We start from the raw sequence: 24,393 nt of genomic DNA on the forward strand, positions 1-24,393 counted from the left end.
AGCAGCCAACTTTCCACCCCTCGTTCCGCTTTTAAGTTTTCTTGATTCAGTGACCGTGACAGGACTTCACCTCCCAGGATCCCCGCCCGGATTCCCACTCATTTTTCTGACCTGCCCCTTCTACCCAGCATCCCCCAGGAAGCCTTGCCCAGTGCTGCTCCACTCTCATTCTGTCCATTCTTATTGCACATTCGGCTTTTCAAACCCGTAAGCGCAAACGTTGGCATTCGACACAGAAGGACCCAGCAGGTAGAAAACTTGTTCCCGGGCCCCGGCTTCCCTTCAGATGGGTCTGTAACTGGTCAGTGTAGCGCTGCTGGAGGGGGCCTGCTGACTGAAGAAGACCGGGTGCAGCAGGTCCCCCGGGTGACTCGACCAGACATCGAAGACGCTCTTGTTGGGCGGGGTGACCTGCAGCATGCTGTCCAAGTCCATGAGAAGGGGGGGCCGGAGGCTCTGCTGCCCAGGGGTAGCTGGCCCTGGCATGAGACCCCAGTACGTTGGGTTGATGTACGTGGTTGGCCTATAGCTGAAACAGGGCAGGCTCGGGATGGCGGCGAACGGTACGAAAGGATTCACACTGGGGGGAGCCACAACATTGGGGGGGACGCACTTAGTGTAAGATGTTGGCAGCTCCCACGGCAGCAGCGGGACCCTCTTGGGGGGCTCAGTTGGCGTAAAGTCTCCAGAGTCCTCCGAGTCAGAGCTGGAGCTGCCCTTCTCATTGGCATAGTCCAATTTTGCGCGCTTGGCAGCTTGTTTATGGGATTCTGCTTGCTTTCTCTGGCTCTCGGTCTCCCTTTCATCATCAGAGATTGAGCTGATGGAGGAGATGTTGGAGATGCTGGAGGAAGACGACGGTGCTCTTGAATCTGCAGGCGAGCTGACCAAATATCCCACACTGCAAGAGGGCCTCCAAGAGGGATATGGCCTTGGGTCAACAGAGGCGTTGGCTGAATATCTTGGCAGTCTCAGAGGCAGGGTAGTGGCGGTGGGTGCAGTATGAAGGAAATGTGATGTGCTGCATGCTTCACTGCTTCCTTGGTGGTAATGTTCCAAAGCCTTTTCTTGCAAAGGCATCACATAGTGGGGATAGTTCTCATGAGTCCTGGGTTTTCTGTGCAAGTCCACACTGTGCAAATGTTGAAGCAGGGACTCAATAGCAAAGGAGCTATCGAGTTTGGGGTTACTAGTTTCCAGAGAGTTGTCCTCTTTATCCAAACTGGCACATGATAAGGCAGCCTTGGTACTCAGAGATGGAGAACTGACCTTCCCTCTGGCCACATATTGGTGGTATATTGCCTCTGAACTCTTATACTGCTCTCCATGAAGAATGTACGGGGCAAGATCATGAGCAAACACGTTCTGGTCCTGGCGAGTGATGGAGGTGTTCTGTAACTTCAGGGCACCTGGAGGAATGCGAGTCACATCCACTGTCCAGTAGTTGCCTTTGCACTGGGGCTTCTCTGGATCTTTCAAAACCTGGAAGAGACCAAAGAGAAGCTGGAGTTATAAGCCTTGCCTGCCATGACACTAACCCTTCTCCATCAAAACACTCCCTCTTCATTGCCCCACATCAACCCTCATGTATCACAACCATTCCAAGACCTAGGCGAATTTTACTCATCCCAGTTCATATCATTCATTCATCTTTACATCATATTACCTACACTGTACCTCACTCGTCCCTTCTTCATGGTCAACCAAGATTAACCCTAGTCTTCCATGCTAACCCAAGCTTGAGTCCCAGTTTATACCCCTAAACATGCCTAACTCAAACGCTTCCAGACCATTCCACCTCAAACAGCTGGAAATCCAACACAGAACCTCATACATGGAGGGCCCTATTGGAATCCCTACTGAAGAGTATGGCCAGTAGGAAAAGGAATGCTCCATCTCTGCCACAGCATCCCCATCGTAGGCTGCTGCAATGCTTTATTCCTGCTCGCATATTAGCAAGTGATCCCTGATGTCTGTTTGGAATTTTTATTTTGGAGTTGAGTTCCCTTAAGTAAATCCCAAAGCCTTGGCTGAGGAGTCCTAGTCAGTTAAGAGATATATTTCCAACTCACAGTCAGTGATTGATAATTCCGTTTCTCTTTTCTGAGTTGTTTACTCATTGTATGATTGTTTTTGGGAGGAAGTTTTGTTCACCCTTTCTACCCGAGACAGAAGAGATTAGTTGGTTTTTTTTAAGTCCCTCAGTCCATGAGATTCCATTGCCAATATGGCAGTTGGTCGCAGAAGGAGAATAAATCCAGCTGGTACCATAACTAAGAGGAGAGAGGCAAAAAAACACCAGCACCCTGGTGCTCTCTAAGAGGTGCTCATAAGGTACAAGAGAGAGAAGAGGAGTTAATTGAAAAATTCAAGAGCGAACCATGGATCCCAGGGCAGCTTCACTTTTCATTCAAGAAGAAAAGAATAGTGGATGCCGTTGTTAGTCCACATAAATAGGTAAAATTAAGGACCAACAAATAAGCTGTAGGTGAGACCTTTTCATTGGACTAAGTTAATACATCTTTGACGAGCTTTCAAAAGCTATCCTCTCGTCATTGCCGTTTCTTCATTGACCTGGTGAAGAGAGGATAAACCTCCAAAGTTCACCACTGTTGTATTAAGTTAGTCCAATAAAGAGGCATCACCTACACGTCCAGGGAGAAAGAAGGCACTCTGAGGGGCAGATTAAGGGAGCACAGATTCACAGGTTTCAGTTGTATTCTGCAGATTAGAGATGTGAATCGTGTGATCGATCGTCTTAACGATCGATTTCGGCTGGGGGGGGAGGGAATCGGATCGTCGCAGTTTTGTTTTTTTAAATATCGTGTAAATCGGGGGAGGGCGGGAAAACCGGAACACTAAAACAACCCTAAAACCCACCCCGACCCTTTAAAATAAATCCCCCACCCTCCCGAACCCCCCCAAAATGTCTTAAATTACCTGGGGTCCAGTAGGGGGGTCCCGGTGTGATCTTCCACTCTCGGGCACACTAAAACAACCCTAAAACCCACCCCGACCCTTTAAAATAAATCCCCCACCCTCCCGAACCCCCCCAAAATGTCTTAAATTACCTGGGGTCCAGTGGGGGGGTCCCGATGTGATGTTCCACTCTCGGGCCACGGGTGCGTTGATAGAAATGGTGCCGGCGCTACCTTTGCCCTGTCATATGACAGGGCAAAGGTAGCACCAGCGCCATTTTGGTTCCTGTCCCCCGTCACGAGCGTAGGAGATCGCTCCCGGACCCCCGCTGGACTCCCCAGGGACTTTTGGCCAGCTTGGGGGTGCCTCCTAACCCCCACAAGACTTGCCAAAAGTCCAGCGGGGGTCGGGGAACGACCTCCTGCACTCGAATCGTGTTGCCGTATTGCAAAATGGCCATATGGCCGGCGCCATTTTGCAAAATGGTGCCGGCCGTACGGCAACACGATTTGAGTGCAGGAGGTCATTCCCGGACCCCCGCTGGACTTTTGGCAAGTCTTGTGGGGGTCAGGAGGCCCCCCCAAGCTGGCCAAAAGTCCCTGGGGGTCCAGCGGGGGTCCGGGAGCGATCTCCTACGCTCGTGACGTCGGGGGACAGGAACCAAAATGGCGCCGGCGCTACCTTTGCCCTGTCATATGACAGGGCAAAGGTAGCGCCGGCGCCATTTCTATCAACGCACCCTGTGGCCCGAGAGTGGAACATCACACCGGGACCCTCCCACTGGACCCCAGGTAATTTAAGACATTTTGGGGGGGTTCGGGAGGGTGGGGGATTTATTTTAAAGGGTCGGGGTGGGTTTTAGGGTTGTTTTAGTGTGCCGGTTTTCCCGCCCTCCCCCTTCCCCTCCCCCTTCCCCCGATTTACGATTTTTGACGATAAATCGGGGGAATTCCTATTATATATCACCTCTAACGATTTTTGACGATTTAAAATATATCGGACAATATTTTAAATCATCAAAAAACGATTCACATCCCTATACCCAGAGGAATTTGAACCAAGTGCCATATTATTCACGTTCAACTATGACTTCAGTAACATTTTATGCTGGAACACCATTAGTGTGCCTAGCTTCATTACTGGCACTTAGGAGATGACACATATAAGAAGCAAGGTCCTTGGAGTCTTGTTCTTCCCCCAGCAGAGGTCCAACATTCATGGCAATTAGAGAGAAGTCTAGGACTTAGCTCCAGTATTGAGAATGTGGCCCTCGCTCCTGGGACAGGCCCGAGATGGGGGTTACATACAATATTACTTGCTTCTTAGAGACCCAACACAAAACCTTACACACCACTCATCCCATCCTACCTGAGACCCAAGCCAGATCCTTACATACAACTTATTTTCCCTCCCTGTCATCCCAACCCGGCACTTACCTATACCGGATATCCAGCGCAGTCCCGTACAACCCCTGTCTTAATCCCATCCACCCTGAGATCTAACCCAGGCCTCCACATGAATGTCACTTCTTCTCTACTCTTATCTCATCCACTCTAGGGCCAACTTCATTTCTTTTACCTTCTGGAAGCAGTCATTGGAGGATAAATTGTGGCGGATGGAGTCTTTCCACCCCTGGTAATCTCCTTTGAAGAAAGGGAAGAGGCTGCTGATCTCCCTCAGAATCTGAAAAGGAAACAAGTTGGTCAGTGTCCTTCCAAGATCTGGGTATATAGGCATATACCATGGGGTATGATGGATACACAGCTTACAAGTTTGCTATGGAAATTTACAGACGGTCACATGAAACATGATTCGCTTTTTTTCTCATATAGAATTTGTATTTCGGTTATGGCTCTCCCATTAACTCATCTTTAATCTTACACATAACCTGAAATAGGCTAGGATATGAGCTAATATGTTCTGTGCAAAACAGCAGGCACTATGTAAGAGTCACCAGGTACACATTTAGGATAAACATGTGAGTCATGCAACTCGGGCATAATCAGAATAAAAGCGGATCCGAAAATGAAAAAAACAAACTGGAATGAAACAATATTTCCAATGTACTCAGCCTGAATGTGATTGAGTAATACAGAGCGGTCTATCCCTTTATTAAGTCATCTAGAAAATTATTTACATAGAAGTGACGGCAGAAGAAGACCAAACGGCCCATCCAGTCTGCCCAGCAAGCTTTCACACCTATTTGTTTTCATAATCTGTTACTCTGACCGCTGAGGTCAGGACTCTTATTGGTAACTTTTTGGTTCCAATTCCCTTCCACTCCCACCATCGATGCGGACAGCAGTGCTGGAGCTGCATCTAAGTGAAGTATCTAGCTAATTGGTTTGGGGTAGTAACCGCCGTAATAAGCAAGCTACTCCCATTTGTTTACCCTGCATGTGCAATTCAGCCATTGTTGGTTGTCTGAATAAAAATCCTCTTTACTTAATTCCCTCTGTTGCTGAAGCAGTGAGCGGCGCTGGATACTTATTCCAAGTCAAGTATCAGGCTTAATTGATTCGGGGTAGTAGCCACCGTAACAAGCAAGCTATACCCATGCTTATTTGTTTACCCAGACTATGTAATTCATTCCTTCTTGGTTGATGCTGAATATAAATCATCTTTTCTTCATTTTCCCTGCTATTGAAGGAGAGAGCTATGCTGGATGTGCATTGAAAGTGAAGTATCAGGCTTATTTGATTTGGGGTAGTTACCACCATAACAAGCAAGCTACTCCCCTGCTTTTTTGTGGATGCAAATTCTTTTTTCCACATTTCTTCGTGCCGTTGAAGCTTAGAGCAATGTTGGAGTTGCATTAACTGTGTGTATGTTTATTGAATAAGGATATTAATCTCCAGGTAGTAGCCGTCATTCCCACAAGCAAGCCACCCATTGCCTCTTCTCTTCATTCACATTCTCTAGACTTTATGAATCCACAGTGTTTATCCCACGCCCCTTTGAAGTCCTTCATATTTCTAAGAATAAGTAGAAAAATAATTTAAAGAATACATTTTGGAGGATCCAGTTAAATATGGCTGCCAGAATTCTTTTCAGAATTCCCCAATTCGTAGGCAGTATGGAGCCCTCTTAAAAACAGTATCTCTTCCTTACATCATTCACCTCCATAGACCTGAATGGCTCATCCTCCTAAATATCTCTTCCTTACATCATTCACCTCCATAGACCTAAATAGCATCCTCCTCCTAAATATCTCTTCCTTACATCATTCACCTCCATAGACCTCAATGGCATCTTCCTCCTAAATATCTCTTCCCTGCATCATTCACCTCCATAGACCTCAATGGCATCCTCCTCCTAAATATCTCTTCCCTGCATCATTCACCTCCATAGACCTCAATGGCATCCTCCTCCTAAATATATCTTCCCTACATCATTCACCTCCATAGACCTCAATGGCATCCTCCTCCTAAATATCTCTTCCCCACATCATTCAACCCCATAGACCTCAATGCCATCCTCCTCCTAAATATCTCTTCCCTACATCATTCACCTTCATAGTCCTCAATGGCATCATCTTCCTAAATATCTCTTTCCTACATCATTCACCTCCATAGACCTCAATGGCATCCTCCTCCTAAATATCTCTTCCTTGCATCATTCACCTCCATAGACCTCAATGGCATCCTCCTCCTAAATATCTCTTCCCTGCATCATTCACCTCCATAGACCTCAGTATCATCACCATCCTAAATATATCTTCCCCATATCATTCACCTCCATAGACCTCAGTATCATCACCATCCTAAATATCTCTTCCCTACATCATTCACCTCCATAGACCTCAATGGCATCCTCCTCCTAAATATCTCTTCCCTACATCATTCACCTCCATAGACCTCAATGGCATCCTCCTCCTAAATATCTCTTTCCTACATCATTCACCTCCATAGACCTCAATGGCATCCTCCTCCTAAATATCTCTTCCCTGCATCATTCACCTCCATAGACCTCAATGGCATCCTCCTCCTAAATATCTCTTCCCTGCATCATTCACCTTCATAGTCCTCAATGGCATCATCTTCCTAAATATCTCTTTCCTACATCATTCACCTCCATAGACCTCAATGGCATCCTCCTCCTAAATATCTCTTTCCTACATCATTCACCTTCATAGACCTCAATGGCATCCTCCTCCTAAATATCTCTTCCCCACATCATTCACCCCCATAGACCTCAATGGCATCCTCCTCCTAAATATCTCTTCCCTGCATCATTCACCTCCATAGTCCTCAATGGCATCATCCTCCTAAATATCTCTTTCCTACATCATTCACCTCCATAGACCTCAATGGCATCCTCCTCCTAAATATCTCTTCCCTGCATCATTCACCTTCATAGTCCTCAATGGCATCATCCTCCTAAATATCTCTTTCCTACATCATTCACCTCCATAGACCTCAATGGCATCCTCCTCCTAAATATCTTGTCCCTACTTGCTAGGCAGCAGCCAGACTTGAACCCTGTAGGCTTCAAGGCTCACTCTCCCTGGCTAAGATATGTGGCCTCTAACTTCTAGGGATGTGCAAGGAGGGTTGTTTTTTTTTTCCATTTCAGTTTTTTTTTTTTTTTCATTTTAGGTTTATTTTGTATTCATTTTTTTATTTTGTTGACTTTTTTTTTATTTGTTTTGGAAAATTTGAAGGGGTTATGCATTTATTTTGAGGCAAAATGAACCAAAATTAAATTGCTCTCTTCGGTTATGATTACCATTCATTTTGAAACGAATGCACATCTCTATTGGCTTCTCTAGCATAGCAAGTTTGTGTTTTGCCTTGTCTGCTCTTCTCTGATTGGCCCAGCAGGAACCAGTCCAGATTGGCTAGGGTATTTCTTCCCTGTCTTTGGCTGGTTCATTGTTTGCCCCTTTGTACATCCTGTATTCCTGTCTGTTTCCTGATCTCTCTGGCTTTCCTCTTTTCTGACTTTGGCCTAGCTTGCGCCCTGCTTCTAAATCTGGTTTCCAGTTTTTGGTGGCTGGCTTCATGCCAGCCGTGAATCTTAAGAGGTTCCCAATCCCTAACAGCTGCCCACGTTTCAGCCACGGTCCCTGATATTATGCCATTCCCCATCCATGGACTTCCATTGCGTCATCACCAATACCAAAAGTAGTCCGCTGAAATATGAAATTTCATCTTTTTCTCTGAAAACATAAATGCCCAGCTCTTCCTTGCAACCCTTCCCAAGCAGGCGGCTCCTGGTCTCCTCACCTGGGGCCTGCCCCACACACACTGTCCAGCTTCTTGCTTCCTTTGAATCTACGTTTCTCTAACTCCAGAGTTGTTGGATGCCTTCCTCTGGGGTTGAGGATCCTCCAGTGGCCACACACAGTCGGTCCCTTCACCAAGCTGGCTTCCTCCAGACCACGAGTAATGAACCAGTCCTGGCTAAGGGCTTATAAACACTATACCCGTATTCACATTTTAAATACTTTACATATTTTATTCCATATATTTATTTAAAAACATACATAAAACATCCTACATTCCATACACTCACTCATTCATTCAACTAAACACCATGTTATGAACACACTTTTTCTTAAAACATCACTTTAACAATGTTACAATAAAAAATAATACAATGTAATTCTCTTATTCTGTTATTCTCAATTCATTTGTTATCCCCTAAACACACAATTACCAATATACTTTGTTACACTAAATGAAACTCTTTTCAATTCGAATTCTTTTTCTTCTTCTGAGCCTCAATTCAATTCAGTTATGATTCTTCCGCTTTGGATAGAAGAACACACGGATTCATATACTTGACCCAGCTCTCTCTTCTCTGTGCATTTATAATGCCGACACAGGACGCTTACAAGAGAGCAACTGTAAATCCAGGACTGACTGAGGAGTTGGTTGCCAGCTTTGCAGCTGTATTGCATTAGGGCAGTCATTCCTGCCACCGGTAGCAGTAAAGAAGAACCTTGTAATTCATGACAACAGGGGGTCCTCGAACTATGGCCCACCGGCTGCATCCGACCTGCAGGGCAAGTCTTACTGGCCTGCCCAGTTTTGTCAAATACCAGCAAAGGAGCTCACGCAACAATTTGCACTCATATTTTGTATTTAAAAAAACTAAGTGCAGCAGGTGCTTAACTGTTAAATGCTCATCTACAAATAGCAAGCAGCCCATGTTTACAATAATACCCAACAGGTATGTAACCCCACTTTTGTTGGGGGTTGCCTCTGGTGCCTGCAGGGGGGAGGTAAGAGACCCTTCTGCAGCCCTGGAACAGATTAAACCAGAGGGGCCACACCTTGCGCCCACCTCCAGCGCCTCCCTGCTCTGGAAAGCTCCTCATTTTAACCAATGCACCAGTCCACTGCATTGTAAGGCCTGAGCTGCCTTACAGGTACGATCCAAGGTATTTTGTACTTAGAGCTGTGGAGGCGCGTGACCCTCTTGAAAAGCGCAAACACCTTCGGCTGCAGATGTTGCAGCTTCCGTTCTGGCGGCAAGGTTTTACCAAAAAAGAACCTGTGCATTATGAACGTGAGGCTCCCTCCGCGAACATCCGAGTCTAGGTGAGCTTGTCAATCACCGGCACAGAGAGGCAGGCGCTGGACCTTAAGCACCCGGCTCCGCAGTCATCCCAGCCCTTCTGGAAGCACGGAAATGCTGGTCCTGGCTTCCTCAGCAAAAGCGACACCTTCGTGTTGGCATTTTATTCTGTTCTCCAGCAGATCGCAGATGAGCACCGAGGTGTATTCTGATCCTGATCGGGGGTGCCGTGGAAAAGTCGCCCCTGCAGGGCGCACCCGGGCTTCACCCTCGGCTCCTTTCTGGGAAGGCGTGCGACCACGCGTGCCTCTTCCTCCTAAGCTACAGCGCGAGGCCTGGGGTCGGGCAATTCACGGGCAGCGTGCAGGGCACGGATAGCCGGCGTCCGCTGCGTGCAGCAAATGCGTTACCCCTCCACATCTTCTCTGTGTCTTATCCCCAGACCAAGTGAGACAGAGAGAGAGAGCGAGGGAGCTCTGCCAGCCACATGTGACAGCCAAGGCAGCTAAGCGAGCCCCGTGGGTGATGACTTCTCCATTCTCCTGCACCTGTAACATCCGGGGAACTGCGCCCTGTGATGACGAGCTCGCGTGTATCTTCGCCCCCTTCGCTCTACAATTTGGAAGCGAGACCGGTGGGGCTCTCGGCACTTCCCTGACTCGTCTCCGGGCCCTGTGCGTCCTCTCCATCTCCGTCCTGTCTGCCTGTGCGGCGCGGGGCGCCACCGAGCACGTGCGTTTATGTGGCCGTGCCTTGGGATTGGAAAGGCTGGCGAACGCTGATTCAGCCCGCGTGCGGCGTCCACGGAGAGCTCTGCAAGGGAGCGGAGAGCTCTGCAAGGGAGACGGGGAGGAGATCATTGCTCCCGTGTGTCCAGGCTCGCTGTGAGGCGGGAGAGCCGCGTCTCCCCATCCTGTGGCTAGGCGTGTTGATCACGCACACAGGAAAAGAAGTCCTCCCCCATGGAAAAAAAGAGGATATTTACCAAAAAACTAAAATGCCTGGAGGATGCAGCCACACACAGAAAGCAAAGACTGGAAAAGTCAGAGGTGCAACAGGAGCTCTGCTGGGGCCCTGGAGTACAAAAGGAGGGAGAGGAGGGGAGAGCTGCCTTTGTGGCAGAAGAAAGGAGCTGGTTGGCCGTCGCAGTGAAAGACAGAAAAGGAAGAGCGGAGGGGCAGGAACAGCAGAGCCTGAGAAGATGCTCCGTGCTGGGAGGAAGGAGGAAGCATGGCCTGGCCTACAGCGGGCAGAGAGATGCACCAGGGGGGTGAAGAAGAGGAGTCAAGGGGGGGGGGGGGGGGAGACAAAGGCAGGAGGAGAGGGACTGAGAGGGAAAGATGATAGTCAGAGGGAGGAAGGCTGGGGAGCTCAAGTGTAGCAGAGGGCCAGAGAGGAGGAAGGATGGGAGAGTCGAGCAGGAGGCTGAGAGAGAGAAAGTGATGGGGGGGAGGGAGAGATAAAGGGGAGGAGGAAGAGAAAGGGGGAGGAGAGGAAAATGAGAAGTGAGATGATGGAGAGAACGTAAATGAGGTGAGAGGGGAGGGAGAGATGGAGAAAGGAGGAGACACAGAAGGAAGGGCCAAATGGAAAGAAAAGGAGGAAAAGGATCCAGAAGACAGACCGGAGGAAAGATTAGAGTAACAAAGCAAATGACAGAAAATAAAAAACAGAAAGATTCATCAGTCAGCCCAGTGAGGCAGTTAGCAAATGTTGCTTACCTGATGTAACAGGTGTTCTCACAGGACAGCAGGATGTTAGTCCTCACAAATGGGTGACATCAAGGATGGAGCCCACCACGGAAAAACTTCTGTCAAAGTTTAACAGAACTTTGACTGGCCCCTACTGGGCATGCCCAGCAAGGCACTGACCCTGCAGCCAGCAGGGGTCCCCCTTCAGTCTGATTTTCAAAGCTACAGGCAGTGCCTAGAAAGTAAAAACAAAACAAACCCAACACCGCGGGTGGCGGGCGGGTTTCGTGAGGACTAACATCCTGCTGTCCTGTGAGAACACCTGTTACATCAGGTAAGCAACATTTGCTTTCTCACAGGACAAGCAGGATGGTTGTCCTCACAAATGGGTGAGTACCGAGCTGAGGATGACCCGACTTGCACCAAATGTACCCGACGGTGTGCAGCAGGCACAACAACTGAGGAAAAATTTGGGAAAGGGCATCCGCACCCTACCGGGAAGGTGGAAGGGTGTTGGTACATCAAGTTGGAAAAAGGTTACGCAAGACAGATTGGCCGAAGATGGAGTCCTGTCTTCCAGCCTTGTCCAAACAATAGTGGGCTGCAAAGGTATGGAGAGAACTCCAGGTTGCAGCTTTGCAGATGTCAGGAAGCGGCACCGATCGAAGGTGTGCCACTGACGTCGCCATGGCCCTCACAGAGTGTGCTTTAACACGGTCTTGAAAAGGGATGCCAGCTTGCTCATAGCAGAAAGCAATGCAGTCCGCCAACCAGGAGGAAAGAGCCTGCTTACCCACAGGTTGTCCTAACTTGTTAGGATGGAAAGAGACGAATAATTGAGTGCTCTTCCTGTGAGAAACTGTACGGTCTAGGTAAAAAGCTAGAGCCCGTGTACAGTCTAGGGTATGCAGGGTCTGCTCTCCAGAGTTGGAGTGGGGCCTGGGAAAAAAGATAGGTAGTACGATAGATTGATTGATATGAAACTCCGAAACTACCTTAGGTAAAAATTTAGGGTGAGTGCGGAGTACCGCCCGGTCCTGCAGGAGCTTAGTGTAAGGCGGATAGGTAACTAGGGCCTGTAATTCACTAACCCTGCGAGCTGAAGTAACAGCCGAAAGGAATAACACTTTCCAAGTGAGATATTTCAAGTCACAGGAGTGCAGAGGTTCGAAAGGAGGTTTCATTAGACGACCAAGAACCAGGTTAAGGTCCCAGGATGGGGCCGGAGGACACAAGGGTGGCTTTAGATGGAGTAAGCCCTTAAGAAAGCGTGTTACTAGGGGTTGCACTGAAATAGGATTACCCCCAATACCCTTATGGAAGGCGGCTACCGCACTGACATGCATTCTGATAGAAGAGGTTTTAAGACCTGATTCAGAGAGATGCCATAAATAGTCCAAGAATTCGGAGATTGGACAGGAAAGGGGATCAAGGGACTGAGAAGTGCACCATGATGTGTACCTTTTCCATTTGTATGAGTAAGACTTTCTTGTGGAAGGCTTTCGTGAAGCTATCAGGACTCGAGAAACGGAATCTGAAAGGTTAAATGGTTGAAGGACTAACCTTTCAACATCCATGCCGTCAGGGACAAGGCTTGGAGGTTGGGATGGAGGAGGCATCCGTCGTTTTGAGTGAGCAGATGCGGGTCCTTTCCCAGAGGAATGTGCCTGCGGATGGAGAGATCCTGGAGTATTGGAAACCATACTTGGCGTGGCCAGTAAGGTGCTATCAGGATCATGGTTCCTCCGTCCTGGCGTAGCTTCATGAGAGTCTTTGACACAAGAGGGAGTGGAGGGAATGCATAGAGCAGACCGGTTGTCCACTTGAGGGAGAATGCATCCCTCGGCCGAGAGTGCTGGCTCCGAATGAGAGAGCAGTAATCGTCCACTTTGTGGTTCTGAGGGGACGCAAAGAGGTCTATGCGGGGAGAACCCCACTTGTGAAACAGAGAGGTCGCTACCAGAGGATCGAGTGACCACTCGTGTGGGTGGAAGACACGGCTCAGCTGGTCTGCCAATACATTGTCTACTCCCGGCAGGTAAGTGGCCCTGAGGTACATGGAGTGGGAGAGGGCTTCCGCCCAGATCTGCGCAGCTTCCTGACACAGAAGGAAGGAGCCTGTGCCTCCCTGCTTGTTTATGTACCACATGGCCACTTGGTTGTCCGTCTGGATTAAGATTATCTGATGAAAGAGATGATCTTTGAAAGTGCGGAGCGCATAGCGGATTGCTCGAAGTTCCAGGAAATTTATCTGGTGTTCGGCTTCCTCTTTGGACCATAACCCTTGGGTTTGAAAGTCGTCCACATGGGCTCCCCAACCGATGTGAGAAACGTCGGTGGTTAGGATTACTTGCGGATCCGGTGGAAGAAAAGGTAAGCCCTGAAGGAGGTTGACCTGAGTCGTCCACCAGGTTAAGGATAGGCGCAGCGCTTGTGTGACTGTGACTATGGAGGACAGAGGCTGAAAAGCTTGAATCCATTGGTGTCGTAGAGTCCATTGTGTTACTCTCATGGCTAGTCGGGTCATGGGAGTGACTTGAACCGAGGATGCCATGTGTCCTAGGAGAATGAGGAACTGGCGAGCCGTGGCAGTGTTCTGAGACTGGAGCTGGCGAGCCAGGGACATTAGGGTGTGGACCCTCTGAAGAGGAAGGTAAGCCTTTGCCTGTAAGGTGTCCAAGTCTGCTCCAATGAAGAATAAGGTTTGAGACGGGACTAAGCAAGATTTCTCGTAATTGACAAGAAACCCTAAGGAAAGGAGTGTTTGAATTGTCAATTTTAGGGAGGATTGAGCCATCTGTTGGGTGGAGGCCCTGATTAGCCAATCGTCCAGGTAGGGGTAGACGTGGACACCTTCCTTCCTGAGGAATGCTGCTACCACTACGAGACATTTGGTAAAGACTCGTGGGGCAGAAGCCAGACCGAAAGGTAGGACACGGTATTGATAATGGTCGTGGCCTACTAGAAACCGCAGATACTTGCGATGGGATTGTGTGATCGCAATGTGGGTATAAGCGTCCTTGAGGTCGAGAGAGCACAGCCAATCCCCTCTTTGTAGCAGAGGGAGCAGCGCGCCTAGGGTTACCATTTTGAACTTCTCTTTTTGAAGGTATTTGTTGAGGGCTCGAAGGTCCAAAATGGGACGTAGTCCCCCTGATTTCTTTGGTATTAGGAAGTATCTGGAATAGAATCCCTTGCCTCGCTGAGAGGGAGGAACGGGTTCTATAGCATTTGATTGCAGAAGAAGAGATACTTCCTGTTGTAATTGAGCCAAATGGGTGGATAGACTCCACGCTTGAAGAGGCGGGGAGTCTGCCGGAAGAGTTATGAAGTTGAGGTGGTAACCCTGTGCGATAATTGTTAGCACCCACTGATCTGAGGTGATCTGCAACCAAGGTTGTAGAAAATGGTACAGTCGACCTCCTACAGGAATGTCTGGAAGAGGGGTTTGGCATGTGTTCCCTACAGGGGAGTCAAAGGCCAGCCGCAGGCCCAGGAGGAGGGGCTACAGTAGGCCTTTGTTTCCTAGGCTGACGCGGCTGAGGCCTAGTAGAGGATCGCGCTGGACGAGGCCTGGCCGATGGAGGGTAGTAACGGCGTGGCCGAAAGAACGACTTCTTAGAGTCCTTCTTAAGTGGTTGTTTGGAGGAAACCTCAGACGGAACAGAAGAAAGTTGTTTCAACATCTCGTGGTGATCTTTTAATTCAGCTACAATTTGCTGAATTTGTTCTCCAAACAAATTGTCCCCTAAGCAGGGTAAATCCGCTAAACGATCCTGGACCTCTGGGCGAAGGTTGGATGACTTTAACCAAGCCCAACGTCTGGCCGAGATGGCAGTAGCCGAAACCTTTGTGGAGGCATCGAAGATGTCATAAGCCGTTCTGATCTCGTGCTTCCCCGCTTCAAACCCTTTGTTAAGAAGGGCCTGAAGCTGTGGCTGGTATTGGTCAGGTAATGTGTCAGCAAAATCTTGCATCTGTTTAAGGATGGCTCTGTTATATTGCGTCATGTAGAGTTGATATGAGGCTATGCGAGAAATCAGCATAGCTCCATGGTACACTTTCCGTCCCACACTGTCCAGGAATTTATTGTCCTTGACAGGCGGAGTGGAGGAGTGTGGCTTTAGACGCTTGGCCTTTCTTTGTGCGGACTCAACCACAACAGAGCGATGATCCAGTTGAGGCTTTTGAAAGCCTGGTGCTGACTGGACGAGATATGTGGAGTCAGCCTTCTTGTTAACTGGTGATACAGATGAAGGAGATTCCCAGTTTTTCTTTAAGAGATCGAGAAACACCTGGTGAATGGGGATGGAAGCGATGATTTTTGGGGCGTCCAAAAATTGAAGCAGTTCCATCATCTGGTGTCTGTCATCGGTCTCAGATTGCAGCTGAAAAGGTACAATTTCGGACATCTCCTTTACAAAATTAATAAAGGAGAGATCCTCTGGAGGAGATCTTTTTCTACTCTCTGTAGGAGAAGGCGGTGATGGTAAATCTGTGTCAGAAGATGTATCATCACCCCAGGTATCATAGGGATCACTTGGGGGTTGAAGCCCCGATGGACCTGGTTGAGGATCCGAAGGCATCGAAGGAAACCTTGGAGGAACCGGTGGTACAATCGGCACTGGGAACGGCATCGAGGGTTTCGGTGCTGTCGATGGAGTCGGTGCCGGTCTTGGAATCGATGGAGCCGAAGGATAAATCGGTGGAGATATACGAGAAGGCACCGATGGGACCACCCCGGAAGGGGGAATCAAGAACGGTGTTTCTCCCGCCGATGAAAATCCAGTCGGAGATGATGGCGCTGTCGGTGCTACTGGAATCATCGATGGAAGTGCATGTACAAGTGCTTCCATACGTTGTAGTAGCGGTGCCAGCGCTTCCACCAAAGGTTCGGTGGTCGGTTCCTTCCTCGGTGGCGGAGTCGGTGCCGGGGTCGATGCCGGTGGCGGTGCCGGAATCGGTGCCGGAGCCGGTGCCAATGGAGGTTGAAATCTTTGCATCGCTTTCTCGATGGCCTCCTGGACCAGCCGGTCCAGTTCAGCCCGGAGACCAGGGGTAACAATACCCGGCTCGACGGGAGAGGGAGGCTGAGGCAGAGCCGGAGGGACCACTGTAACCGATGGGATCACGGCTCCCACACCCGGAGAGGGTGAGGGTTTCCTCGATGCCTGCGAACGAGACGTGGACGGTGCCAAGTCTGATCGAGGCCTCTTAGTCGGTGGTTCGGCCTGTTCAGAGGTCGATGACTGTGGATCCTCGACAGGCCGAGACTTGTGCCGTCGATGGCGATGCTTGTCCTTCCGGTCTCCTCGCCCATCCGGGGAGGGGACAGGAGTCGACGGCCGAGAAGTCATCGATGGTGGCCGGTCACCGGAGGGTTGACGATGGTGGTGCAATTTCGACGGTGCCGGTTCCGATGACGTCGATGCTATCGATGGCGTTGGGGTGGGTGCATGGAAGAGGAGACCCATCTTCTCCATCCTGGCCTTGCGACCCTTAGGTGTCATTAGGGCACATTTGGTGCAAGTCAGGACATCATGCTCACTACCCAAACACAAAACACAAACCCTATGGGGGTCTGTGATTGACATAGTCCGGGTACAATCCGGACATCGACGGAACCCCGTCGCCATGGCTTAAGGCCAAATTTAGTCGCGGGCTTGGTAAGTGCCAACAGGCCTCGAGGGCCAAATTCGACGGTAGTCGAGGAAAAAAGGCAAAAACTTACCGGTTTCCGCAAAAGTGACAAAAATTTGTCGAAGGGAGACCCCTGAGGGGCAAATTTTCTTCGGAAAGAAAAGTACCGAATTCCTGTCAGGAACGTGGTAAGGGAGCTCCTTTCACCGCGTGGCAACTGCTGCGCGGAAAAAAGAAAACTGAAGGGAGACCCCTGCTGGCTGCAGGGTCAGTGCCTTGCTGGGCATGCCCAGTAGGGGCCAGTCAAAGTTCTGTTTAAACTTTGACAGAAGTTTTCCGTGGTGGGCTCCATCCTCGATGTCACCCATTTGTGAGGACTAACATCCTGCTTGTCCTGTGAGAAAGAGACGTATCTACCACTCTGTGCAGGTTACCCCATGCCTTCTATAAAGGGTATTAACTGCCGCACCATGCAGGTTACCCCCATGCCTTCTGTTAAGGGTAGTAATGCTGCTCCATGCAGGTTACCCCCATGCCTTCTGTTAAGGGTAGTAACTGCTGCTCCATGCAGGTTACCCCCATGCCTTCGGTTAAGAGTAGTAACTGCCGCTCCATGCAGGTTACCCCATGCCTTCTGTTAAGGGTAGTAACTGCTGCTCCATGAAGGTTACCCCATGCCTTCTGTTAAGGGTAGTAACTGCTGCTCCGTGCAGGTTACTCCATGCCTTCTGTTAAGGGCAGTAACTGCCACTCCATGCAGGTTACCCCCATGCATTCTGTTAAGGGTAGTAATTCCCACTCCATGCAGGTTACCCCCATGCCTTCTGTTAAGGGAAGTGACTGCTTCCCCATGCAGGTTACCCCCACGCCTTCTGTTAAGGGTAGTAACTGCTTCCCCATGCAGGTTACCCCCATGCCTTCTGTTAAGGGAAGTGACTGCTTCCCCATGCAGGTTACCCCCATGCCTTCTGTTAAGGGTAGTAACTGCCGCTCCATGCAGGTTACCCCATGCCTTCTGTTAAGGGAAGTGACTGCTTCCCCATGCAGGTTACCCCCATGCCTTCTGTTAAGGGTAGTAACTGCTGCTCCGTGCAGGTTACCCCCATGCCTTCTGTTAAGGGAAGTAACTGCCGCTCCATGCAGGTTAACCCCATGCCTTCTGTTAAGGACAGTGACTGCCGCTCCATGCAGGTTACCCCCATGCCTTCTGTTAAGGGAAGTGACTGCTTCTCCATGCAGGTTACCCCCAAGTCTTCTGCTAAGGGTAGTAACTGCCGCTCTGTGCAGGTTACCCCCAAGCCTTCTGCTAAGGGTAGTAACTGCCGCTCTGTGCAGGTTACCCCCAAGCCTTCTGCTAAGGGTAGTAACTGCCGCTCTGTGCAGGTTACCCCCAAGCTTTCTGTTAAGGGCAGTAACTGCTGCTCTGTGCAGGTTACCCCCAAGCTTTCTGTTAAGGGAAGTAACTGCTGCTCCATGCAGGTTACCCTCAAGCCTTCTGGTTAAGGGTAGTAACTGCTGCTCCATGCAGGTTACCCCATGCCTTATGTTAAGGGTAGTAACTGCCGCTCCATGCAGGTTACCCCATGCCTTCTGTTAAGGGTAGTAATTCCCACTCCATGCAGGTTACCCCCATGCCTTCTGTTAAGGGTTTACACTGGGAGATAATAATGTTGTAAATTTGTTCCCTCCTTCTCACCTCTATTTTTCTTCTCCCAATCCCCTCCTTCCAGTTCTCTCCCCCTTCCTCTCCCTCCCACGTCCCCTTCCTTCTCTCCACCTCTAACTCCATGTCCCTCTACTTTCTTCCCTTCCCTCCATCTCTTTTCCAGTTTCCCCTCTAGTTGTTTTACCTCCCTCCTCTCCTCTCTCCCCTTCCCCTTCATCCACCTCTCTATGCCCTTCCCCTCCTCAACCTCCCTCCACATCTGTTCCCACTCATCCTGTAGTTTCTTCCACTCCATTCAGCTGTCTCTCCGCTTTCCCACCCCTTCCTTTCATCCCCCTCTTTCTGCACTTCCCCTCCCCTTATCCTGTATAGATTGAAAGGTTCCTGGGGGCCCCGGGCCCCTGTTATAGAGGATCTCAGCGTTTCCAGCTGGCAGCTGCAGTCCTGGAAATATTTGGGGACATCTGTAGGTGACAGGAGGGGAGAGGTTTGCCTAAAATGTTTTGGGTTTTTTTTTTAGCTCTTGTTGTATTTGTGCTTGTTATTTTGCTTTTTGACTGTTCTTTTCTCTTCCTATCCTTGCCCTCTCCCTCTTCCCTCCGGCTTTTCTCCCCCTCCCCTCCCTGCAGCCTCTCACCCCTCTCCCCCAGCTTCACAACAACTTTGGGTTTTCAGCTTCACCTTTCCAAAAGATGCTGAGACAGCGGCTTGCAGCATTGCTAGCATTCGGGTACGGTAAGTCCCTTCCCCCGGGAGCTTACCTGAGGCAAGGAGAGATAATGCCAGCGGCCCAAGTTCACAAGGGAGCCTCGGGTGGGACAGGAAGGATTTGATCCCCGGCTTGGCTGGTTTCAGCCCAGGCCTCTAACCAGTATCCCCTCCTCCTTCCTTCCCTCTATCCTCCCTCTCCCCCTTCCCCTCTAGTTTCATCTTTATTCATTTATTTATTATTAGTCGCCTGGTGAGGAACTTACACAGTGAACCTTCATAATAAATGCACAAGAAAACAGCAAAAAAACAGAAGTTCGTACATTAACAAAACACATGAGATACTTGGATCACATTAGCATAAATAAGTAAATACATTTTCACTGTCCTAGTTGATAACACTGAATCCAAACCTATCAGTCTCCCTCAAGGTGTCCCCCAGGGCTCCTCCCTCTTCTCTACCCTCTTCAACATTTACTTACTTCCCCTTACCACTCTTCTCACCAATCTGCGTATCAAGCACTTTATATATGCAGACGACGTGCAAATTCTTTTCCCTTTCTCTGATTCCCTCCAAACTGCCCTACAAAACTGGGAATCCTGCCTTTCCTCCATTAACCAACTCCTCACAGACATGCATCTTGCCCTCAACCCCCAAAAAACTGAGCTCCTTATCATTTCCAACAAGCAGCCACCTCCAGCAATCCCTCTCTCACACGCATCGATATCATTCTCATCACACACTCGCAACCTTGGTGTCATAATTGATAACCAACTCTCTTTCAAACCCTTTATCAATGCTGTCATTAGAGACTGCTATTTCAAACTACAAACGATTAAAAAACTCAGACCACTACTACACTTCTCTGATTTTCGCACTGTTCTACAGTCTATTATCTTTTCTAAAATAGACTACTGTAAAGCCCTCCTCCTTGGCGTCCCCTCAACGCACACCAAACCTTTACAACTCTTACAAAACGCCGCTGCACGTATCCTCACCAACTCCAAAAAAAGGGACCACATCACACCTACACTTATTGATCTTCACTGGCTCCCTATACAATCGCACATACTGTATAAAGCCCTCTCCCTTATACATAAAAGTCTGACTAATGAAAACCTCAACTGGATCACCCCGCCCCTACATCCGCGCGCACCTCCATAAGACCCACCCGCCCCACCCTACAAGGAACCCTCCGTACGCCAACTATCAAAACTATCAAACTTACCTCTACCATGAACAGAGCATTTTCAATTGCTGGCCCCACCCTATGGAACTCCCTACCCCCTGATATACGCACTGAGACCTCCACGCCTAAATTAAAAAAAAAACTAAAAACCTGGTTGTTTATACAGGCCTACCCACATGCTCCCCCCTCCCAATGAAGAAGACCCTACAACAGGATACCGATAAGATAACTCATGCATCTGACTCTCACCCCTCCCTGCATCCCATGACCCCCCACTCGCGCCTACCTCTGTATGCCCTCCCTTGCATTTTCCCTCTCCCTCCTTTTCTCTCCCATACCCTTTTACCTCCGTTATGCTGTTTTCCCCCGACACACTATTTGAATCTCTGATTTACCCGGCTCATCATGGCTGTTACTAACTTTATTATGATAACCCTGTATAGTTTAAGATTATCCTTTGCTAGTAACATGACACCTTCTTCATAATTATTCTCGTTATGATTTATTTATTAGTATTGTTGTCTAAGAATCCCTTGTTCATACTCCCTATTAGTATATACACATATATCCCTTGTATATTGTTGCATAGAGTAATTAATTACATTTATCTCTTGTATATTTGTTTTCCACATTCTTTTTACTGTTCTTTGTAAGGGCTACGCCCACAAGTTCTTAGTTGTATGTAAACCGATACGATGTGCGAACGGCTATCGGTATAGAAGAAACTCCAAATAAATAAATAGGTAAAATAAGTTGTGGTAGCAGCAATGAAAGCCTCAGGCAGGATGAAATCTCAAGCACCCTCGGTCTGAGAAAGGCAACCTGGGCTGGCAGGAGCCCGGGCCGCAGGCAGGGCGGAGCCTCCCGGGGCCCTGGCAGGAGGAGGATGGCTCACGGGGGCCAGGGAGTCAGGGGCCACCAGCTCGGGCGCCGAAGTCGCCACAGGGCGGAGCAGGCAGGATTTCCACACAGACTCCTCTGCGAGTGGAGGAAGAGGTTAAGAGTCTGCCCAAGACCCAGCAGTTTTAGCACAAGAAGCCATGGGAGGGGGGGTGAAAGGACCCGGCCCTTCCCAGTCAGGGGCCACCCACCCGGGGGATTTGACTGAGTTCCCGCAGAGGGGGCAGGGGTTGGAAGGAGTCTGCCCAGGGTGGGGACGAGTTAAGAAATAAAAACCGGACTCTGCAGCCACCACCCATCCCAGCTCCTAGTTTTACAGGCTGGCGCCGACCCCAGGGGCACTCCCGGTGCCAACCAGAGCAGTCCCGAGAAATCCTGCCCGGGCAAACGCAGCCCACGTCGGAGAGCCCGGATTAAGAGAACTGGAGGGGCTCTGGCACACAATGTGCATCCCAGGGAGACTCGGTATCCGCTCATTTCTCTCCTGCATATTCATTGTGGACAGGCTTGGGGACCCTGGGAGAGTTATCGAAGGCTCCTTCCTGCCCTCCCCTCCACCCAGCCTGCCTCTCTCCCTCCCCCTTCTCCTATGAGGGTGGTGCTCACTCTCAGGAGATATTGAGGAGGGTGGGGTGCAGTCTCTGCTCTGCCCTCAGGAACGCGGCCCTCCTGCTGGATGTGGCCCTCCTGCTGGATGTGGCCCTCCTGCTGGATGCGGCCCTGGCCCCCCCATGGACTTGGATTTGTAACGGTAGCCGGAGATGCAAATGGGGAAACCCAGGATTCAGATCCCACGGACACGCCCTCTGACCTTGGCCGAGTCACTTTATCTCCTGTTACCTCAGGACTGTAAGCTCTCCGGGGCGGGGACCTATTGCAAATAATGCTGCCTTGAGCATCAACTGGGAACGCGGGGTAAAAAAAAAAAATTAAGAAAGGATCATCGGGATACCTCTCTCCTGGCCCTTTTCTTTCCTCCTTTGGTCTTATTCTTAAGTCATCTCTCTTTTTATTCCGGCACCTATTAATCCCTGGGGGGGAGGGGAGTAATTTAAATAGCAGGCAAGCCCCTGTTTGGTTTAAACTCCTTCCTTCCCGCCTCGGCCCTGGCCACTTTCCTCCTAGGTCACATATGTCAGCCCGCAGTCCGCAGGGGGTCCCGATAAGGGTCAGCACAGCTTCCCCTCCCCCAAGCCATCCCATATTTACCGCCGGACCACAACAGAGGGACCTCAGGGAGTGTGGCAGCTTCTGAACGTTCTTCTCCTCTCTGCCCTCCCCACCCCCCACCGGTGCCCGCGGAGAGATATCCAGCACCAGTCGTCGTCCCCCCCCCCCCCCCCCCCTATCTCCTCTGTGATCCTTCACCCGGTCCGGTCCTTGCTTTTGCATCCCGGTCTCTGCTGAGATACCTCCTTATGTACAGAATAATAACGCTCTCCCTGAAAGTGCATGCATTATTTTTTTTCCCCCGGCAATCGCTTTCTCTGTAAAACACCGCCGCCCCCCCCCCCCCCTTGCATCTCCCGACGGCTGCTCGTTTGCACCGCGTTAAGGTGCTGGCCCTTGGTCGCTCTGCCCGGAGGAGGAGAGGCCACCCGGGGAGAAAGGCGAGTTAGAGCCCCCGATGCAGAGAGCCCGGGCCGATCCCTCGGGTGGGGGGAGGGGGCCCAGCTGAAATGCTCTCCCCCGGTGCCCGGCCTCTTCCTCCTAAATGCCCGGGCGGTATCTGTGCGCGTTTAATTCGCTTTATTCCAATGCCTCTGAATTTAACGCAAAGTTTCTGCCGTGCAATGAAACCCTGGGCAAAAGATGCGCGCAAGAAAGAAAGGACCTGGGGTGGGGGTAGAATACATTTCTGATTAAGTTTTCTCTGCTTCCTGAGTGCTGTACGTTTTGGTTTTTTTTTCTGAAATTTGTAAGCTAGGGGGCAGGTAATAAACGGCGCAGCCGCGGAGAGGCTCCCTCTTACCTGGGAGAGCTTCAGCTTCTTCTCGGGCGAGCTCTGGATGACCAGGGCGATCATGGCCAGGTAAGAGTAGGGGGGCTTGGCGTAGCGGTGGTAGTTCTTCTTCTTGCTCCTGCTCTTCTCCTCTTCCTGGCCCTCCCGTCCCCCTCCGGCAACGTCTGCCTGCTCCTTCTCAGGACCCAGGGCTCGTCTGTCTGCAAGGGCCGAGCCCGGTCCTCTCTCGGGAGCCCCACTCGCCTCCCCCAGGCAGCAGGAGGACGGATGGCCCGCACTGGCCATCTCGAGGGGAGAGGGCACTGGGAGGGCCTGAGGCTCTCTGAAGGTGAAGGTGGACTCCAGCCAGGCAGGGATCTGGGAGGGGGGGGGGGGGGTCTGAGCGGGTCGCCCCCCACCACCACCACCCCCCAGGCCTTTATCATGCGAATCAGTGGCCCAGCTCCACTGGAGCACAGACTGCTGGCACCAAGGCTTGGTTTGAAGAGGGGGAGGGCGGGAGGGATTTGGAGGACAAACAATTAACAGTTTTATGTTAATCTTGGTGATTTGGGATGAGCTGAAATGGAGGAGGGCTCAGGCCCTGCCTGAATAAGGTGAGAAGCTGGGGGTGGGACTGGCAGAGAGAGCAGGACAGAAGGGGGGACAAGCCCAGTCCCCCAACTGGGTGACAAGCTCACAGCTGGTGATGGATGGCAATGGCATGGGATAGCAAAATCCAAACACTCCCCAGAGCCCTGCTCGCAGAGGGATGGGAAGTCCTCCTAACCCTGCAGCAGCTTCTCATCTTCTCTCCTGCACAGGGAGCCCTGCACTGGGACAGGATAATACAGCACCCGGAGAGGCAGCGCTAGGCCCTGCACCCCTGAGGTGGCTGCCTGTGGCTGTCCCTGCTGCTCTGACTGAACCACTTTAGGATCCCCTTTGTATAGATCCAAATTATTATTATTGATAAGGCATAAAGGAAAGAGGTGACCCTGAATTTACACGAACCAACAGGGCGCAGGAGCTGAGGACCCGGACACCCCGATTATCCCCCATCAGCCCTGCGACCCCGGGGGGAGGGGCACTTATCCTCTCTGTGCTCCATCCTAAACTTTGGGACAGAGACGTTGCAATGCAGTACACCAGGAGGACCCCGTGTTCATAATAACCCCACTTGCCCAGCTTCCCACGGCCTTAGGCACCCGC

General features: G+C 50.4%; 1 protein-coding gene across 1 annotated transcript; it reads right to left on the reverse strand.

Moving 5' to 3' along the window:
- Window positions 1-282: 282 nt before the first annotated feature.
- FOXH1 (forkhead box H1) lies at window positions 283-23,510 on the reverse strand. The gene is made up of 4 exons (XM_029587217.1): window positions 23,212-23,510; window positions 4,498-4,602; window positions 1,282-1,482; window positions 283-720 (listed from the first exon to the last, which is right to left on the reverse strand). Exons 1-4 carry the CDS (start codon window positions 23,485-23,487, stop codon window positions 283-285), a joined length of 1,020 nt encoding a protein of 339 aa, XP_029443077.1. The 5' UTR covers window positions 23,488-23,510.
- Window positions 23,511-24,393: the final 883 nt, after the last annotated feature.

The sequence above is a fragment of the Rhinatrema bivittatum genome, chromosome 2 (genome assembly GCF_901001135.1).
Source record: "Rhinatrema bivittatum chromosome 2, aRhiBiv1.1, whole genome shotgun sequence".
Taxonomy (NCBI): domain Eukaryota; kingdom Metazoa; phylum Chordata; class Amphibia; order Gymnophiona; family Rhinatrematidae; genus Rhinatrema; species Rhinatrema bivittatum.